Below are 15,950 nucleotides of genomic sequence, written 5' to 3'. Positions count from 1 at the left end.
TCACCAAACAGTCCCCCACCCGTGCCACTCTGTGGCCCCATGTCCAAGTAATAAATATATACAATGTTTACACAGTGCGAAAATTCCATCTGACATTTTCATTTCCACAAAAAATGTCCCCCACCCGTGCCATACATGGGAAATGACTGGGTACCAAGGAAATTACTCATCCTCAGAGTGTCCCCTTAGAACAACCTAATGTTTTGATTGTGGCTGAACATGCCTTTGTGCACCAGTGGAGAGATCATTAAAAGAGATAACTGTTGATAAGGATGATACTCTCTGATTGTTTCAGCTGCACAGGAGAATTTGTGTAGAATAGTCTGCTTCTGGAATTAAATACTTCACTGTAAACCTGTACTGGAGGTTTCCTTATCAACTGAAGACATCAGATTAACATACTTGTTAATACGCTGCAAGCCGGTCAGTTATTGGGGAAATTTGCACCAAAATTACCTTAATCTCTTTTTATTGAGACAATTAACTGGTTCAGGAGGAACTGTCCAAGCTATGGCAGAGATGAATTGTTGGAGAGAATGGGTCCTGTAAATATAGTACATAGAACATGGAGATGTTTCTAAGAGAAAATGATTCAGGCGAATAAGAGAGGACAGAGCATAATACGGCTTGGTAATAGAGATGGTTTGATGTAAGCTTGAGACCAGCGGTGGGGCTTGGTGCTGGAACCATTGCTATTTATCTAGTTTACTTTAGAGATACAGTATGGAAACAGGCCCTTCGCTCGACTGAGTCAACGCCGACCGGTGATCACCTGTTCTATCCTGTTCTAGCACTAGTTCTATCCTACACTCTCGGGACTATTTACAGAAACCAATTAACCTACAAACCTGCATGTTTTTGGAATGTGAGAGGAAACCGGAACACCTGGAGAAACTCCGTACAGAGACTACCCATAGTCAGGATCAAACCCAAGTCTCTGGTGCTGTAAGGCACTAAATCTACTGCTACACCACTGTGCCGCCCTTAAATACATGAACAATTTAGTTGTGAGTGCAGGAGCTACAATTAGTGAATTTGCAGGCGACACTAGAGTAATGTAGACTAGAGTAATGTTGATAAACTTCTGAGTGGAGCAGGACAACAGCAAAAAGGAAAAACAGTGAAGTAATGCATTTTGGGGGGCTAATAAGGGCAGCAGAAACAATGAGCAGCAGACACCAAGGGGAGTCATGAGGAACAAAGGGACATTAGTGTACAAATCCAGAGATCCCTGAAGGTATTGGCAATTGTTTATTATTGTCATGAGTACCAACACACAGTGAAAAACTTTTGTTTGCATGCTGTACAGGTATTATATGCAGAATATAGTGTTACAGCTACAGAGAGCTTTGAACAAGTCAACAAATTAAACAATACCTCCACATTAGGGTTAATCTTCGTGAAATTAACAGCTAAATGAAAATAGATCCGATAGTGCTACAGATGTGAATTTGTCATAAATTGCCACACTTGGAAATGATTTATCAGAACTTATCGACTACCACTTACCATATGTCAGACTTGGAATCATAGCCCTGGTGGCTGAGTACCTCTGGGCTCATGTAGTAGGGTGTCCCAGTAAATGTAGTCGCCAGGTCACATGAACCCATCAGAAGACAAGATACTCCAAAGTCTCCTTAAAATAAAGCACATTATTTTTTTAAGTTTAAGAAAACAAACTCTAGATTCAAATGATATGGTTGGTTTTAAACGTTGTGTAATGTGTCTCCCAAGTTCCACAGCTGCCGATTTATTTGCTGGGCTCATGCACCAGACCAGCAAGTAATTAGATGGCAGTATGGCTCTTGATTTCAGATTTGAGAAGAGGCCTTTTGCCTCTTGCTGGAAAATAGCAATGGAACCAGACACCAAAAAGCAAATCAACCTATGGTGCCAGAGATCAAGGATGAGATATTAAAAGAGTGCTACAAATCAGTTTTCACCCAGGAAGAAGATGCTGCTAGATATTCAGCAACAATATGGTCAAGGTTGCAAATGGGCAAAAAAATTATGAAGAGGTACAAGAATAGGCTAAATTAATTTATAGTGGGGGGGAGGGGGGAGGAGGAGGTGGGGGGGAGGAGGAGGTGGGGGAAATCACCGGGGCCGGACAGAATACATTCTAGTATATTAAATTTTGTCCACCACCTATCCTGCATTCCATCAGCATGTCCGCATCTCCTTAAAGTCACAGTTCACTATGCCTCCAAGTTTTGCTTCATCTGCATATTTGCCTGTACCTGTACCTCCAAATCTAATTCATTATTACATTTTAAAGAAATCAGCAGTCCTAATACCAAACTTGGGAAACTCAATTGTGTATATCCCTCGAATTTGAGAAACAACTTTAACGGATGCAATTTCAAAAGGGGTAGAAGAACAGAGAAGTGCAGTGGGATATGCAAAGTTTGTTGTGAAGTGCAGGGCAGGTTAGAAAAAAGGGTTAGAAAAACAAAATGGGATCCTTGGCTAAAAAATAGTGACAGACAACAGATATGTATTGAGGGTATGATATTGTTTTCTGAAGTATTATGTCCAGTTCTGGGTGCAATACTTTGGGAAAGATGTAAAAGCATTGGAGAAGCTATAGAAGAGACTTCCCAGAATAAATCTCATCACTGATGAGATTTAATTGGAATCCGAGGAGCAAACTTTTCACGCGGGGTGGTTGGTGTATGGAACGAGCTGCAAAATAGTTCGGAGGAACTATCTGAGGAACAATGCCAGCGAGTGTCTGCTAATGTTTGGGTGATGCAGCTGTCATGGTTAAATAGATGGCAGGCAGGGTGTGCAAGCTGCTGATGTGGGTGTGTGATGTGATATGTGGGTAAGTGTGTTAAGTGAAGCATGCAAGTGTTGGGTCTCAATTATGACTGATAGAGATGTGGTGAATTGTCACAGGGAGCTGGAATAGTGGTGAGTTGCTGAGATTGGAAAATGGTTTTAGTGAACTTGGAACATTTTTGTGATATTGTGGCGGCTCCTAAGGGTCGTCCCATTATACTGCCGAACCCCTCGGCACAGGAGTGGTGCAGTCCGGAGGCGGTCCTTAGCCGGAGGGTATAAAAGGCAGGGTTTGGGTGCCATCTTCCCCTGGTTTCGTCTTCCCCTGAACCGGGAGGAAATAAAGTATAGTGCTTCTCAAACTGCGGACTACTTGCCTCATTCTGAGACCCACGCACTACAATATCATGAATCAACTTGCATCACTGTGCTCGTGTCTCAAGGCTGGACTCCATTTCTTGACTTCCATACTATCTGTGTTCACTGTCATCTGAGTATATCTGAGGCGTTTCCTAGCCCCTTCCAGAGAAAGGATGTCTCCAGCGCTGCATCTATGAACCACAGAACCTGCACTGCTCTCTGCTGCTCCCCAGATCCGATTCATTGGGGAAGCCCCAGAACCAGATGCAATCCATGTCCCCTTTAAAAGATGGAGCTTGGTTTAAAGCAGTGTAAGCTGGCTTTAACTCCCTCCCTCATTAAATTAATCCTCCGCTATCTATCCGGCCAGTCAATAGCAAAGATGGTGCTGGCTGCAGCTGAAATAACCATGGTTTTCTTATCGTTTTTGTTTGGTTTATATTGAGTTTCGTATTGATTAGCTCTGATTCTTTCTCTGCCTGACCTGCTGGAATCTTCTGGTGATATTCCAACTTTAAAGCGACCATGGGGATTTGCATTTACACTAACTTGTTTGTGCAATTTTTGCCTCTACAGAATCTCAGGAGCTATTCACTAATGGATAGACTTTTTATGGCAAAGTTATTCACATGCCAGTAAGCACCCTGACCTTGTTATTGTCATTATGGCAGATAATTTATGGCAAATCTGGTTGTATCTGGAAAAACAATTGTGGGCACTTAACCTCAGAAATGCCATGGACAGGTCGAGTTAGGGTTGGGGTTTAATTATCAACATCGGCAGACCTAATAAGTGTGGGAGGAATATAGAATCAGCAAGTTTTTTTTAGGCAAGTTTCACATCTAATGTATATAAATCATACAAGTATAAGAAACTCAGCAAAATGCTGGCAGCTAAAAGTAAGACAAATTGTGTCAGTGATGAAAAGTTCCACTCCAGAAAAAGGAACCCAGACTGGAAACAAAACAGCACTCATGTAATTGGCATGTCAAACAAATACATTACCCATTCAAATGTAATGCATCTCTTGCACAAAAGCAGATACTCTGTGGTTACTGCTGAGGTCAGAGGCAGAACAGTCAGTAAATCAATGTCAGTGATAGATACATCCAAGACCCGGATCAGTAATGGCAATTCTTACCTATTTTTACAATGTTATTTTTTAAAAAGATGTTGTTGCTTTTCAAATCTCTATGAAGTATTCTTCTGCGAAGTTTAATTTGGAAAAAATAATTAGTGGCACCACAATATAAGCAGAAAACACATGCTGTTACTTGTAGCCTAAAGGGAAAGGTGTTCAGAAAATAAAATGGCTCTAAGTTACTTCTGCTAAAGCTTCTAGCAAGATTATTTGATGATAATAACAATGACAGCACAAGCTGCAATGAACAAATGTTCATTTAAATTAGACGTCTTCATCAATTCATTTGGAACAGCAATCCACAAGCCCTCCAGTAGATATGATAGCATAATTGCCCAAATCAAAGCTGCATTCAGCTGCTCCACTAAGAGCTTTCTTTAATCAAAGGAAAGATTTTTTGACAACAGCCCAAAATAAAGTTTTTATCTCTAATCTCTGCCCATGCTGACAGAATGTTCAATGGCTGCATGCCCTTCTTTCATTGTGCAGCAATATGGTTCTCAGGAACCATGCATTGATATTAAACCCCAGATGTCCAATAATGCCTCGAAATACTGTATAACCAGTAATGACTTCCTTGGCAGGACCTTCTATGATCAAAAGCATTCAGAACGACAATGACAGGTTACATGGAAACACTACCACCTGCAGGTTTCTCACCAAGCCTCGCACTGTTTAGACTTAAATATACTTTTGCTATTCCGTCAGCTTCACTGAGACTAAGAAACACACTGACTACATACCAATACTGTCAGAGTAAAATAACCAAAAGGAATGGGATTTTAAAAGACATAATCCTCTTGCCATCCTCTCAGGGCAGTGCTTGTCACATCCGAAAACTGACAATGAGTGTGGTTTTGTTCTGCATTAGGCAAGCATTGAAGTACACACAAATTATATTAATATGTAATACAAAAATATTTTCCAGAAAGCATAACAAAAACGATCAAAATCTTTTAGACAGGTTAAGATGTGAAAAGAATGTACAGTAAACGTCAACTTTCACATTAACAGGTTGATCCCATTCTGTTTGGATACTATTAAGCCTAGTGTACAGCTCCAGTTGCCACATTGCAGGAAGTATATGATAACACAGGAGAGGATGAGGAAAGATTCACATGGATGCTTTGAGGGCTAACAAATGTTAGCTATCATTAGTGAGTGGGTGGAGTAAGGTTATTTGCATAGGAGACTGAAGGGGGATTAAATGAATGTGTACAAAATCATGACCGGTCTGAACAGATGGATAGGTAGGACTATTTTCATCACTGGACTGGTCAGCAGGCTAACTGGAAGCAGGATTGGCAAGGAGGTGACTAGAAAAAAAGTTCACCAGAGGTGTTGGAATCCAGTACTTGCTGCTTTTGAGGTTGGTGAAAATAGAACACCCTCGCCACATTTATAAAATATTTGGATGTGCACATTATGTGTCTTAACCATCAAAGCTACAGAGCAAGAGCTGAAAAGTGAGATTGGATTGCATGGTTTTTTTTTTACAACCTGCAGAGACATGGATGGGATGAATGGCCTCCTCCCATGCTGTAAATGTCAATGATTCAGTGATGTGTTTATTCCGCCAACATTTTCACAAAAGATAGCACAAATTGAAAATGCGATACCTGCGATTAAAGTCACATTTTATGAATAGCTGTACAATTGTTTCAAATGAAAAATAAACTGGTTATACCTCTCATGCATGTACTGGGCTCCCAGAAGTAACTGTATAAACCACTCGATGATCTGGCTTTCAGAGAACGTCAAACTGGCTTGCTTATACTCCTCAATTTTACATTGTAGATCTCTACCCTGAAACCAAATGATTAAAAACAAAGAATCACACCACCAGCTTGTGCACCAGATAAATGGTGTTGGAGAGCAAATTAAATTGTTGATTCCACAATAATTCAGTGTACCAAATTAGAGCAATCTAGACAAATGTGCAAGTAGAGATCACCAATACTATTCTAATACCCTAATACCTTTAATTGTATAGCTTATAAAATATGTTTTAATCTATTACCATATATTTACATAAATTATTATCCTAATATATTTTTCAAACTTTTCAGAGAAAAAATTGCATTAATGAAACATTCAAATCATTGCTAAATAGGACAGACACAAAATGCTGTAGTAACTCAGTGGAACAGGCAGCATCTCTGGAGATTAGGAATGGGTGTCGATTCGGGTCAAGACCCTTCTTCAGACGCTGCCCGTCTGGCTGAGTTACTGAAGTATTTTGTGTCTATCTTTGGTTTAAACCAGCATCTGCAGTCCCTTCATACACATTGCTAAATAGGTCTGTGTATACAAGACTTGTGGGTGAAGCGATGGAGGCATCAGGTCTGGGGAGTGGGAGGCGAGGGCACCTGATGCAGAGTCCAATCAATGACGACAGAAACTGTTTCTCTAATATTTCTTGTCGTAACCCGAGGTGAGGGAGGAGCAAATGATGCGGTTCAGAAATTGGAAATCCCAAGCAATTGATTTGCTGATGAGGAACATTCTTTCATTTAACCCTTGCCTATACATCAACAATAGCATAGCATATTTCTCTTCAGCTTCCGTTTCTCTGTTCTTGTGCATCCTGCAACCAGTGTTTGCTGAATCGTGTAGGACACTTGAAGCTATAAAGGTCCTACGGACAGCCTCTCAGATCCACTACTTTTGCATTTGGGTAACCCCCACACCCTAATTTTCTAGCTCAGTTCACTGTAAAAAAAGGGGTGGTCACATTATTAATCTGCTTGAGGGCTACTAATCCTAGCATCAATCACCATATGCCCCTAATGTAGCTGGTCCACAACAGATTGTTGGTGAAATTTACACTAAGGAATTTGAAGCACTGAGCCATCTCCACCTTGGCTCCACTGATGCCGACTGGGGGTGTGTACATCATATAGCAATGTTACAAAATTTTGAGATTTAAAAAATCAAGTCTGTAATTTATCCCATCAGATAAAGCATAAAAAGAAGTTTAATTTGACACCTAATTCACTTTCATATCTCAAGTATTTAAAAAGTTATGGCCATTTTCATACTCGGAAATTAGTATCTTGTTCCCTATTGATTTTCTATGGACATAACAAAAAAGCTGTGATCGTGAACAGTCAAAAGCACATAACCTTCTTAAAAATTAAGAGAACTGAATGAAATTTTCAGTTATCATAGATTGAACCATTCTGAAACTAATATAAAATAATCTTACTCGGATGACCTGAAATTAAAGCATATAATTAGTTAGTTACCCACTTGTAGCTAATTTCAAACTTCAATTACTAGATCTAAACATCTATCCATTTCTTAATAAATGATTAACATTTTTAAATAGCCTAAGTGTCCAAATAATATTCACAAATAATTCACCATAAAACATGATTTTAAAATATCATTTACATTAATTTATAGGCCAAATGGAAGGAATTTAGTGTTCAATTGCTGTGAATTAAAGTCAATTTAAAATCAGCTTTCTAGTGGGTTCCTGTGAACGCGCTGGTTTAGAACGTTCACATTGCGGTAGATTTGTGCCCTCAAATGCCCATAAAAATACTGCGGGATATAATGGGCCCAAAATTAGCTACTCGCAATATTAAACTTTGTATAAAGTGATCTTAAGAAGCCCTTTTTAATGTAAAGATATACTGCTACCCTTCAGATTTCTGCTCTATAGACCCAGCTGGTTGCGAGCCATCGGGGGTTTAGAGGTTAATTTTTAAACTACGATAGCACTTAGGAAAAACTTGTAAAACTAATAATAGCTCATGTGAGGGAACCTACCAGCGAATTTTCGTTAATAATTAACTAGGCTGAACAAACTCGATTTGAACAGCCTAGAGAAAATCGCGTTTTAAACCTGCCCCCCTCTAAACGGCGCCAAAATCGAGCACATGGGCTGGGGCAGATTTTCAGCGACGCTTCAGGTACGCTTTGCAACATACCTACATTATAACCATATAACCATATAACAATTACAGCACGGAAACAGGCCATCTCGGCCCTACAAATCTGTGCCGAACAACTTTTTCCCTTAGTCCCACCTGCCTGCACTCATACCATAACCCATATAACCATAAAACAATTACAGCACTGAAACAGGCCATCTCGGCCCTACAAGTCCATCTTGCTTCCTGAAGTCAATAACTGCCTCTTGTTTTGCTGACATTGGCGGAGAGGTTCTTTATTTGACCCCTTGTTACTAAGCTCTCTCTCTGTCTCGTCAATGTTCAAGATCGAGCCCACCACAGTGGTGTCATCTGTAATTTTTGCATAGAGTTAGAGCAGAATTTGGTTGTGATTGTTGCGAGGGTATATGGAGCATAATAAGATGCTGCGAAGGCATCCTTGCGGGGCACCAATGTTGAGAAATTACTCTGGAGCATGTTTTGTCATCTGTACTCACTGATTATGATCGATGGGTCTGCAAGTCGAGGATCCATTTCCAAAGGGGATGCTGAATCCTAGGAGCTTGGAGATGAATTTGATTGGGATTAAGGTGTTGAAGGCAGAGCTATTGTCAATAAATAGGAGTCTAACATAGGTGTCCTTTTAACCAGCTGTTCCAGTAATGAGTGTAGCACCAGGGAAATGTTGTCTGTCATGAATCTTTTGCGATGGCAGGCAAACTGCAGAAGATCAAAGTTGTCTGTGAGGCTGGAGTTAATATGTGCCATGACCAGCCTCTCGAAGCACTTCATGATGGTGGATGTCAGAGCTATTGGATGGTAGTCATTAAGGCACGCTACCTTGCTTTTGCTTGGCACTGGGATGATAAAGGTCTTCTGGAATCAAATGGGAACCTCAGAATGAAGTAGGCAGATATTAAAAAATACCGCTGAATATCTCTTCCAGCTGGTAAACAGCTCCGGAGCACACAGCCAGGATCTTCATCCAGGCCAGTTGATTTCTGTGTAGTTTACCATGGAGATGAGGAACAAAAAAAATTAGAATGGATCAGCAGCAAGTTTATCTGACCAACACTATCTTGTAGTATGGAGGTACAGCTTGATGAAAGCTGTTACAGCTGAAAATTAAGGGAATCAATAGATATGGACATAGTGCTGGAAATGAGGTAGACGAGTCATGGTTTTGATCAATGGTAGAGTAGGCTTAAAGGGTCACGTGGCCTACTCGTATTCCCATTTAGTATGTTCCACTCGATTGGTGTAAAAAGTCATTTTGCGCTCCAATGACCTTAGGGATGGAAACCTGCTCTCCTTACCCAGTCTGGCTTTTAAATAACTTTGTAGAGATGCCTTTGAATTGCTGTGATTAACAAGAGATGTTCCTGGCTAAGAGTATGATGCATGTTTGATGGCTACATTCAGTAGGGAACCGTCAACAACATACAGACTGCCCAGATGTTCAGTTGACCTTCACCAATGGCTTTAATTTCAAAGTACAATACTTGAAAATAATCACTTTTTTCTGGATTTCAAAACTTTCCCACAACAAATGCTATTTGAATAGTGGCAGCAATGTAACAATAACAGATAAAATAATACTTTAACTACCAGATTTTGATCGCTCAATATCGAAGGTGCAACATTTTCTATTTGACAGTAACTAAAACAGCTTCTTCAGGAGTAAATCATTCCAGAATAAAGGCTGTATTTTGTTTAATAAAGATATTTGTTTTACTCCTTATCCATGTCAGTTTAATATACCTGCAAGATAACTGATGCTACAAAGTTGGGAACAATATCCTGCACTCTTTAACTTGCCCTGCAACCACAGGAGATGCAACAACTGTCCGTAAACCTCCTCCATCACATCCATCCTGGGATCTCAGCGGCCCTTCCAGGTGAGATAGAGGTTTACATGCATCTCCTCTAACTTCATTTACTGCATTCAGTGTTCCCGATGCGGCCTTTTTCACATCGACAAGACCAAGCGTAGACTCAACCATCTTTTCACTGAACATTTGCTCTCTGTCCACCAAGGCCTTCTGGTTCTCCTGGTTGCCCACCATTTTAACTCCCATTCCCATACTGGCCTTTCGGTCCTGGGCCTCATCTATTGCCAGAGTGAGGCCATGTGCAAACACTTCATATTCCGCTTGGGTAGTTTACAAACTATTGATATGAACATCGAATTCTCCAATTTTAGGTAACTGACCTACAAACACCAACCCACACCCCCCACCATCCCCTACCCCCCTACACTACCTTACTTCCCTTTGCCCCAGCTGGACTCACCCATTTCACCCTTCCCCCTCCCCATCCACCAGCTTCACAATTTATACATATCCTTATCTCACACTGTTTATCTTTTCATTTCTAACCTTTGTCCAATCATCTGCCATTCAAAACCCCCTTTCACCTGCAATCACATGTCATGTGCCAGATTATGTTCCCCCCCCCCCCCCCCCCCCCCCTCCCCCCCTTCTCCCCCCTTCTTCTCCAGCTTTCCCCCACTTGAGGGCTTGAGCTATAGGGAGAGGTTGGGCAGGCTAGGACTGTACTCCTCAGAGCGTAGGAGGATGGGATGATATTATAGAGGTGTATAAGATTATTCAGTATTCAGTATTTACTTTAATGTCATTTTAACTTACATACACAAATGAAACGAAAAAATTGTTTCTCAATCAGTTCCCATCAGTGCGGTTAATAAAAACAGAATACATATAGCTTTAAAAATTAAAATTACCATATCTAAAATAGGCCTAAAAAGTGAAATAAAAACAGACATTCAGACCTACAGTGGCTTTGCTTTGACAGGTGTCTAGGTGTCAAAGTATGGGCGAGGTTAGAAGTGTTGGTGTATGATATACGGGGAGGGGGACACAGTCCGTTAACCAGTCTTATTGCCCGTGGGAAGAAGCTGTGGAGCATCCTGCTGGTTTTGCAGCTGATGCTCCTGTGCCTCTTCCTAGATGGCAGAATGGAGAAGATGTGGTGTGATGGGTGGTAGGGGTCCTGGATGATGGAGATGGCTCTACTGATGCTCCGCTTCTTGTAGATCTCCAACAGGAAAGTGAGTGGGGCACCAATGATCCTGCTGGCGGTCTTCACTATCCTGTTGAGTTGGTTTTGTTCGTAGACCTTGCAGCTCCCAAACCAGGAAGTGATGCCATAGGTCAATTTACTTTCGATGGTGCCCCTGTAGAAGGTCGTTAGATGAGCAGTAGGGAGACCTGCTTTCCTTAGTCTCCAGAGAGGGTGGAGCCGCTGCTGAGCTCTTTTTATCACTGCTGTGGTGTTGGTCGTAGAGGTCAGGTCATCCGCCAGGTGAAGTCCCAAGAACTTCACACTGCTGACCCTCTCCACAGCAGCTCCATCAATATACAGCGGAGTGTGATGTTGTTTTCCTGCCCTCCTGAAGTCGATCACCATCTCCTTAGTTTTTTCCACATTGAGGGTGAGATTGTGAGATCTGCACCACTCCGTAAGCAGCTCCACCTCCATCCTGTACGCCGACTCATTATTGTCACTGATGAGACCACCACTGTTGTGTCATCAGCGAACTTATTGATATAATTATTGCTGAGTCTGGCAGTGCAGTCATGAGTAAGCAGAGTAAACAGCAGGGGGCTTAGGACACAGCCTTGGGGTGAGCCCGTGCTCACAGCGATGGTTCTTGATGTCCGACTGCCCACCCTGATGGTCTGCTGCCATTGTGTCAAAAAGTTAAGGACCCAGTTGCAAGTGCCAGTATCCACCTTCAACAGCTTCAGCTTCTCCACCAGCTGCTGTGGGATGATTGTATTAAAAGCGGAGCTGAAGTCTATGAAGAGGATCTTGGCATAGGTATTCTTCCGGTTGAGAAGTGACAGTGCGAGGTTGAGTGTTGTGGAGACTGCGTCCTCTGTGGACCGGTTGGCTCTGTAAGCGAACTGCAGTGGGTCTAGGTCGGCAGGGAGACAATTTTTAATGTGCTGCATGACCAGCCGCTCAAAACACTTCATTAGTATGGGTGTGAGAGCCACGGGACGAAAGTCATTGAGACAGGCTGGGTTGGGCTTCTTCGGGACGGGGACGATGGTGGCACTTTTGAGACAGTTGGGCACTACTGCCTGGTTGAGTGAGATGTTAAAAGTGTCTGTAAAGACATCTTTTAGTTGCTCAGCACAGTCCCTTAAAATGCGTCCAGGGATGTTATCCGGCCATGCAGCTTTGCGTGGATTGACACAGGCAAAGGCCTTTTTAACTCCGGTTGTGGACAGCCTGAGTGACTGGTCGCTGGGTGATGGCAGGAGTGCTTGTATCTGGGTGGTATTTTTAACATCAAAACGTGCGTAAAACTCGTTCAGTTCATCTGGTAGAGAGGGGTCATTTTTGCATCTCCGCAGCGGGGGGGGGGGGGGGGGGGGGGGGCTTTAGTCAGTGATGGTATGAAATCCCTGCCACAAGCGACGTGTGTCTTTGTCATTTGTGAAGTGGTTATTTAGTTTTTCTACATACCGCATCTTCGCTTCCCTGATCCCCCGGGATAGGTTACTCTTTGCCAGTTTGTATGCTGCGTTGTCCCCAGATTTGAATGCAGCATTCCAGGCTCTCAATAGAGAACAAACTTCCCCAGTTAGCCAAGGTTTTTGATTGGCACGCCTCTTGACGGTTTTAACCACCGTCACACCATCAATGCATTTATTGATGTATCCGATGACGGACTCTATATATTCTTGGAGGTCAATTCCACTGTCACCTGTTGCTGCCTCTCTGAAAATGGCCCACTGTGTGGTTTCAAAACAGTCTTGCAGTGCTGCGGCAGCTCCCTGTGGCCATATTCTGACTTCTTTGACCGTTGGCCTGTCCTGTTTCACCCTGGGTCTGTATGCAGGTGTGAGCATAACCGCCAGGTGGTCAGAGTTGCCGATATGGGGGAGGGGGGCTGCTCTATATGAATCTTTGATGTTTGTGTACACCAGGTCTAGTGTGTTCTTTCCCCTGGTTGCAATATTTACATGCTGGTAGAATTTAGGCAGAACAGATGTAAGACTTGCCTGGTTGAAATCCTCAGCTGCCATAAAGAAAGCATCGGGATGTTCCCTCTGCTGCTCACTGATGTTATTGTAGAGCTCTGTCATTGCGTCCTTCACGTCCGCGCTCGGTGGTACATAGATGGCCGTTATAAAGACTGCCGTCAGTAAGTAGAAGGGTCGGCATTTCACAGTCATTAGCTCTATGCGAGGTGAGCAGTGAGTAGAAACCACCACGGCATCCCGACACCACGATCTATTAACGTACACAGCCAGACCGACTCCCCTTGACTTACCAGCTAGCGAAGCTACCCTGTCAGCTCTGTATAGCATTAGCCCCTCCAGCTGGATCTCAGCGTTCATGATGTTCTGGTTCAGCCAGGTCTCCGTAAGGACGTAGACACAGCAGTTCTTCACGCTACGTTGAGTAGCTCCCCACACTCTGATGTAGTCCATCTTGTTGTCGAGGGAGCGGACATTTGCCAACATGAGTGTAGGCACTGCTGGTTTGTATGGGTTAGCGACTAGCCTAGCGTAGACTCCTCCGCGCTTCCCCCGCTTCCGCATCCCGCTACACCGCTTACGGTGATTCCTCACCAGTGTTGCTCCAGGTGCGGCATGGGCCTATACGGCACAGAAGTCCCAGCTCGCCCAGAACGCTCGGTAAGTGTTTGCCACAACCAGAAACTTTGTTGCGAGTGTCCAACAGAAACTGTCGCTCATACTGCCGCACATACATACTCTCTCCTGTCACACATTCTACAATCACACCGCCCGCTCCGATAACATGCGAAAGCACTGAATTTTCACTGAGAGAGGCCGCTGCAAACACCGGTTGCACCGCCATCTTGTATAGGGGGATGTATGGGTAGATAGGGTAGATGCACAGAGTATTTTACCCAGTGTAGGGGAATCGAGAACCAGAGGACACAGGTTTCAGTTGAGAGGGGAAAAATGTAATGAGAATCTAAAGGGCAATTTTTTCCACACAGAGAGTGGTGTATATATGGAATGAGTTGCCAGAGAAGGTAGTTGAGGCAGAAACTATAACAACACTAAAGACATTTGGACAGCTACATGGATAGGAAAGGTTAAGACAGATAACGTGGGCAGGTGGGACAAGTGTAGATGGTCGGCATGAGCAATCTGGGCCGAAGGGCCTGTCTTCATGCTGTATTACTCTAATTCCAAGTTCAGCTGGGATGGAACAATGGCCTGGCTGGAGACTAGTTGGCATTTCAAAAAAGTTGCAAAAGCTGCGAGTCTAGTATCATAGTCTGTGTTACAGCTTTTACAGTGGGCTGCCCAGTTCAAGGGGGCTGTGGGTGCTCAGTGATTGAGTACATTCAAGGCAGAGATCAACAGTTTTCCAGACTCTATGGGAATCGGACAGGAAAGTGCAATTGATGCAGAGGCTCAGTGCCTCTTTGCTGGGGGCAGGTTGGTCTGCTCCCATTTCGAGTGCTCTTCTTCTTGCAGGATTAATGAGCACAAGCAGATCAAGAGTCTATTCTAGTCTTCAAATTATTTAACTTTTACCAGGAATGAACATTTTCTATTGTAATTTGTCACTTTCCCGGTATACGATGTTGCATGAATGTATCACCCTGCAGTGAAATATTGACGTAGCATGAATTATAGGTCTTTTTGTGCAAACGCTGCAGATGACAGATTTGTGAATATTCTTAGTTACACTTTTCTGGCAATGATAATTTTAGTGTCAAAAGTCAGCTTGATAAATGTTTCTGCTGCTATTCCAGAGATTAGGACACAAGATCAAAAGAAATAGGAGCAGAAGTAAACGTTAAATTATATCACACACTTACTTCACACAGAAAGAGACCACTCAGGCTATCAAGTCTTTGCCTGCCATTGTTCTAGTTCCTAACCCACTTCATTAACTGAAATTTTTAACACGTCTCTTTGATTCTATTGCCACTAGCATAAACCAAAGCAGGTAATTAACCTACCAGCACATCATTGGGATGTGGGAATAAATTAAAGGAGTCAGCAGAAACCCATGCAGTCACAGGGAGAATGTGGAAGCTCTATACATTCAGTACCCAAAGACAGGATCAAACCCGGGTCTTACATGGACACCACTGGATTATTGTGTACACCTCAAGGTGAAGGGCAAGCACCATCACATTGCTACTGGTTCTCAAATCCAGGCCTTTTTATTAAACTATCCTTGGCTGATAATTTATTCAAAAATGTGATCAAATTTCCGGAACCCAGTCAAAGTCCTGGATAGTGCTTTCTCTGTCCAAATATAACAACGGGAACTATAATTATATTTTAAACATCTTTATGAGAATTAACTAAGATTCGGGGCCTCCTAGTCAAAAGGTCGTCAGTTCTAATTCCGTTTCAGAAACCAGAGCACAAAATATATTAAGATGAGATCTCAGTGCATCATTGAGAGAAAGATCTGAAAGAGTGGTGGTCATTCTCTGAAGTGCGCCACACCACTACAGCATCAACCTCTCACAGACTTGATGACAACTTTGCGAATCAATGTGGAATGCAACTATTTCAGATATCAGCTTTTGCATTTGTATCAATACTGATAACATTGAGAGAATATTTTCTGTGTTTATTTCAGATTCCAGCATTGGCTTTGCACCCAGTGGGCTGCAGCTTGGCAGGAGTCAGAAAGTCAAGCGCAGATTTTGGCAACAGAGGTGCCAAGCACTATCTGCACTACCTCACAGGAATCAGGTGAGACCCACTACTGGGTGACTTCCTGAT

The 15,950-nt window shown here is 42.7% G+C and overlaps 1 protein-coding gene across 2 annotated transcripts in view; it reads right to left on the bottom strand.

Annotated features, from left to right (window-relative positions):
- The window catches only part of nek11 (NIMA-related kinase 11), a 243,540-nt gene that overhangs the window by 130,022 nt on the left and 97,568 nt on the right, over positions 1–15,950 (bottom strand). For both annotated transcript variants that reach the window (XM_055658619.1, XM_055658627.1), the window contains exons 4-6: positions 5,973–6,091; positions 4,286–4,350; positions 1,510–1,636 (exon numbers count right to left, since the gene is read on the bottom strand). In XM_055658619.1, coding sequence (XP_055514594.1) covers positions 1,510–1,636; positions 4,286–4,350; positions 5,973–6,091 — 311 coding nt within the window. The remainder of the gene's footprint in view (positions 1–1,509; positions 1,637–4,285; positions 4,351–5,972; positions 6,092–15,950) is intronic.

The sequence above is a fragment of the Leucoraja erinacea genome, chromosome 2 (genome assembly GCF_028641065.1).
Source record: "Leucoraja erinacea ecotype New England chromosome 2, Leri_hhj_1, whole genome shotgun sequence".
In the NCBI taxonomy this organism is placed as follows: Eukaryota; Metazoa; Chordata; class Chondrichthyes; order Rajiformes; family Rajidae; genus Leucoraja; species Leucoraja erinaceus.
Note: the sequence above shows the minus strand (reverse complement) of the source record. Positions and strands in the feature narration are given on the sequence as shown.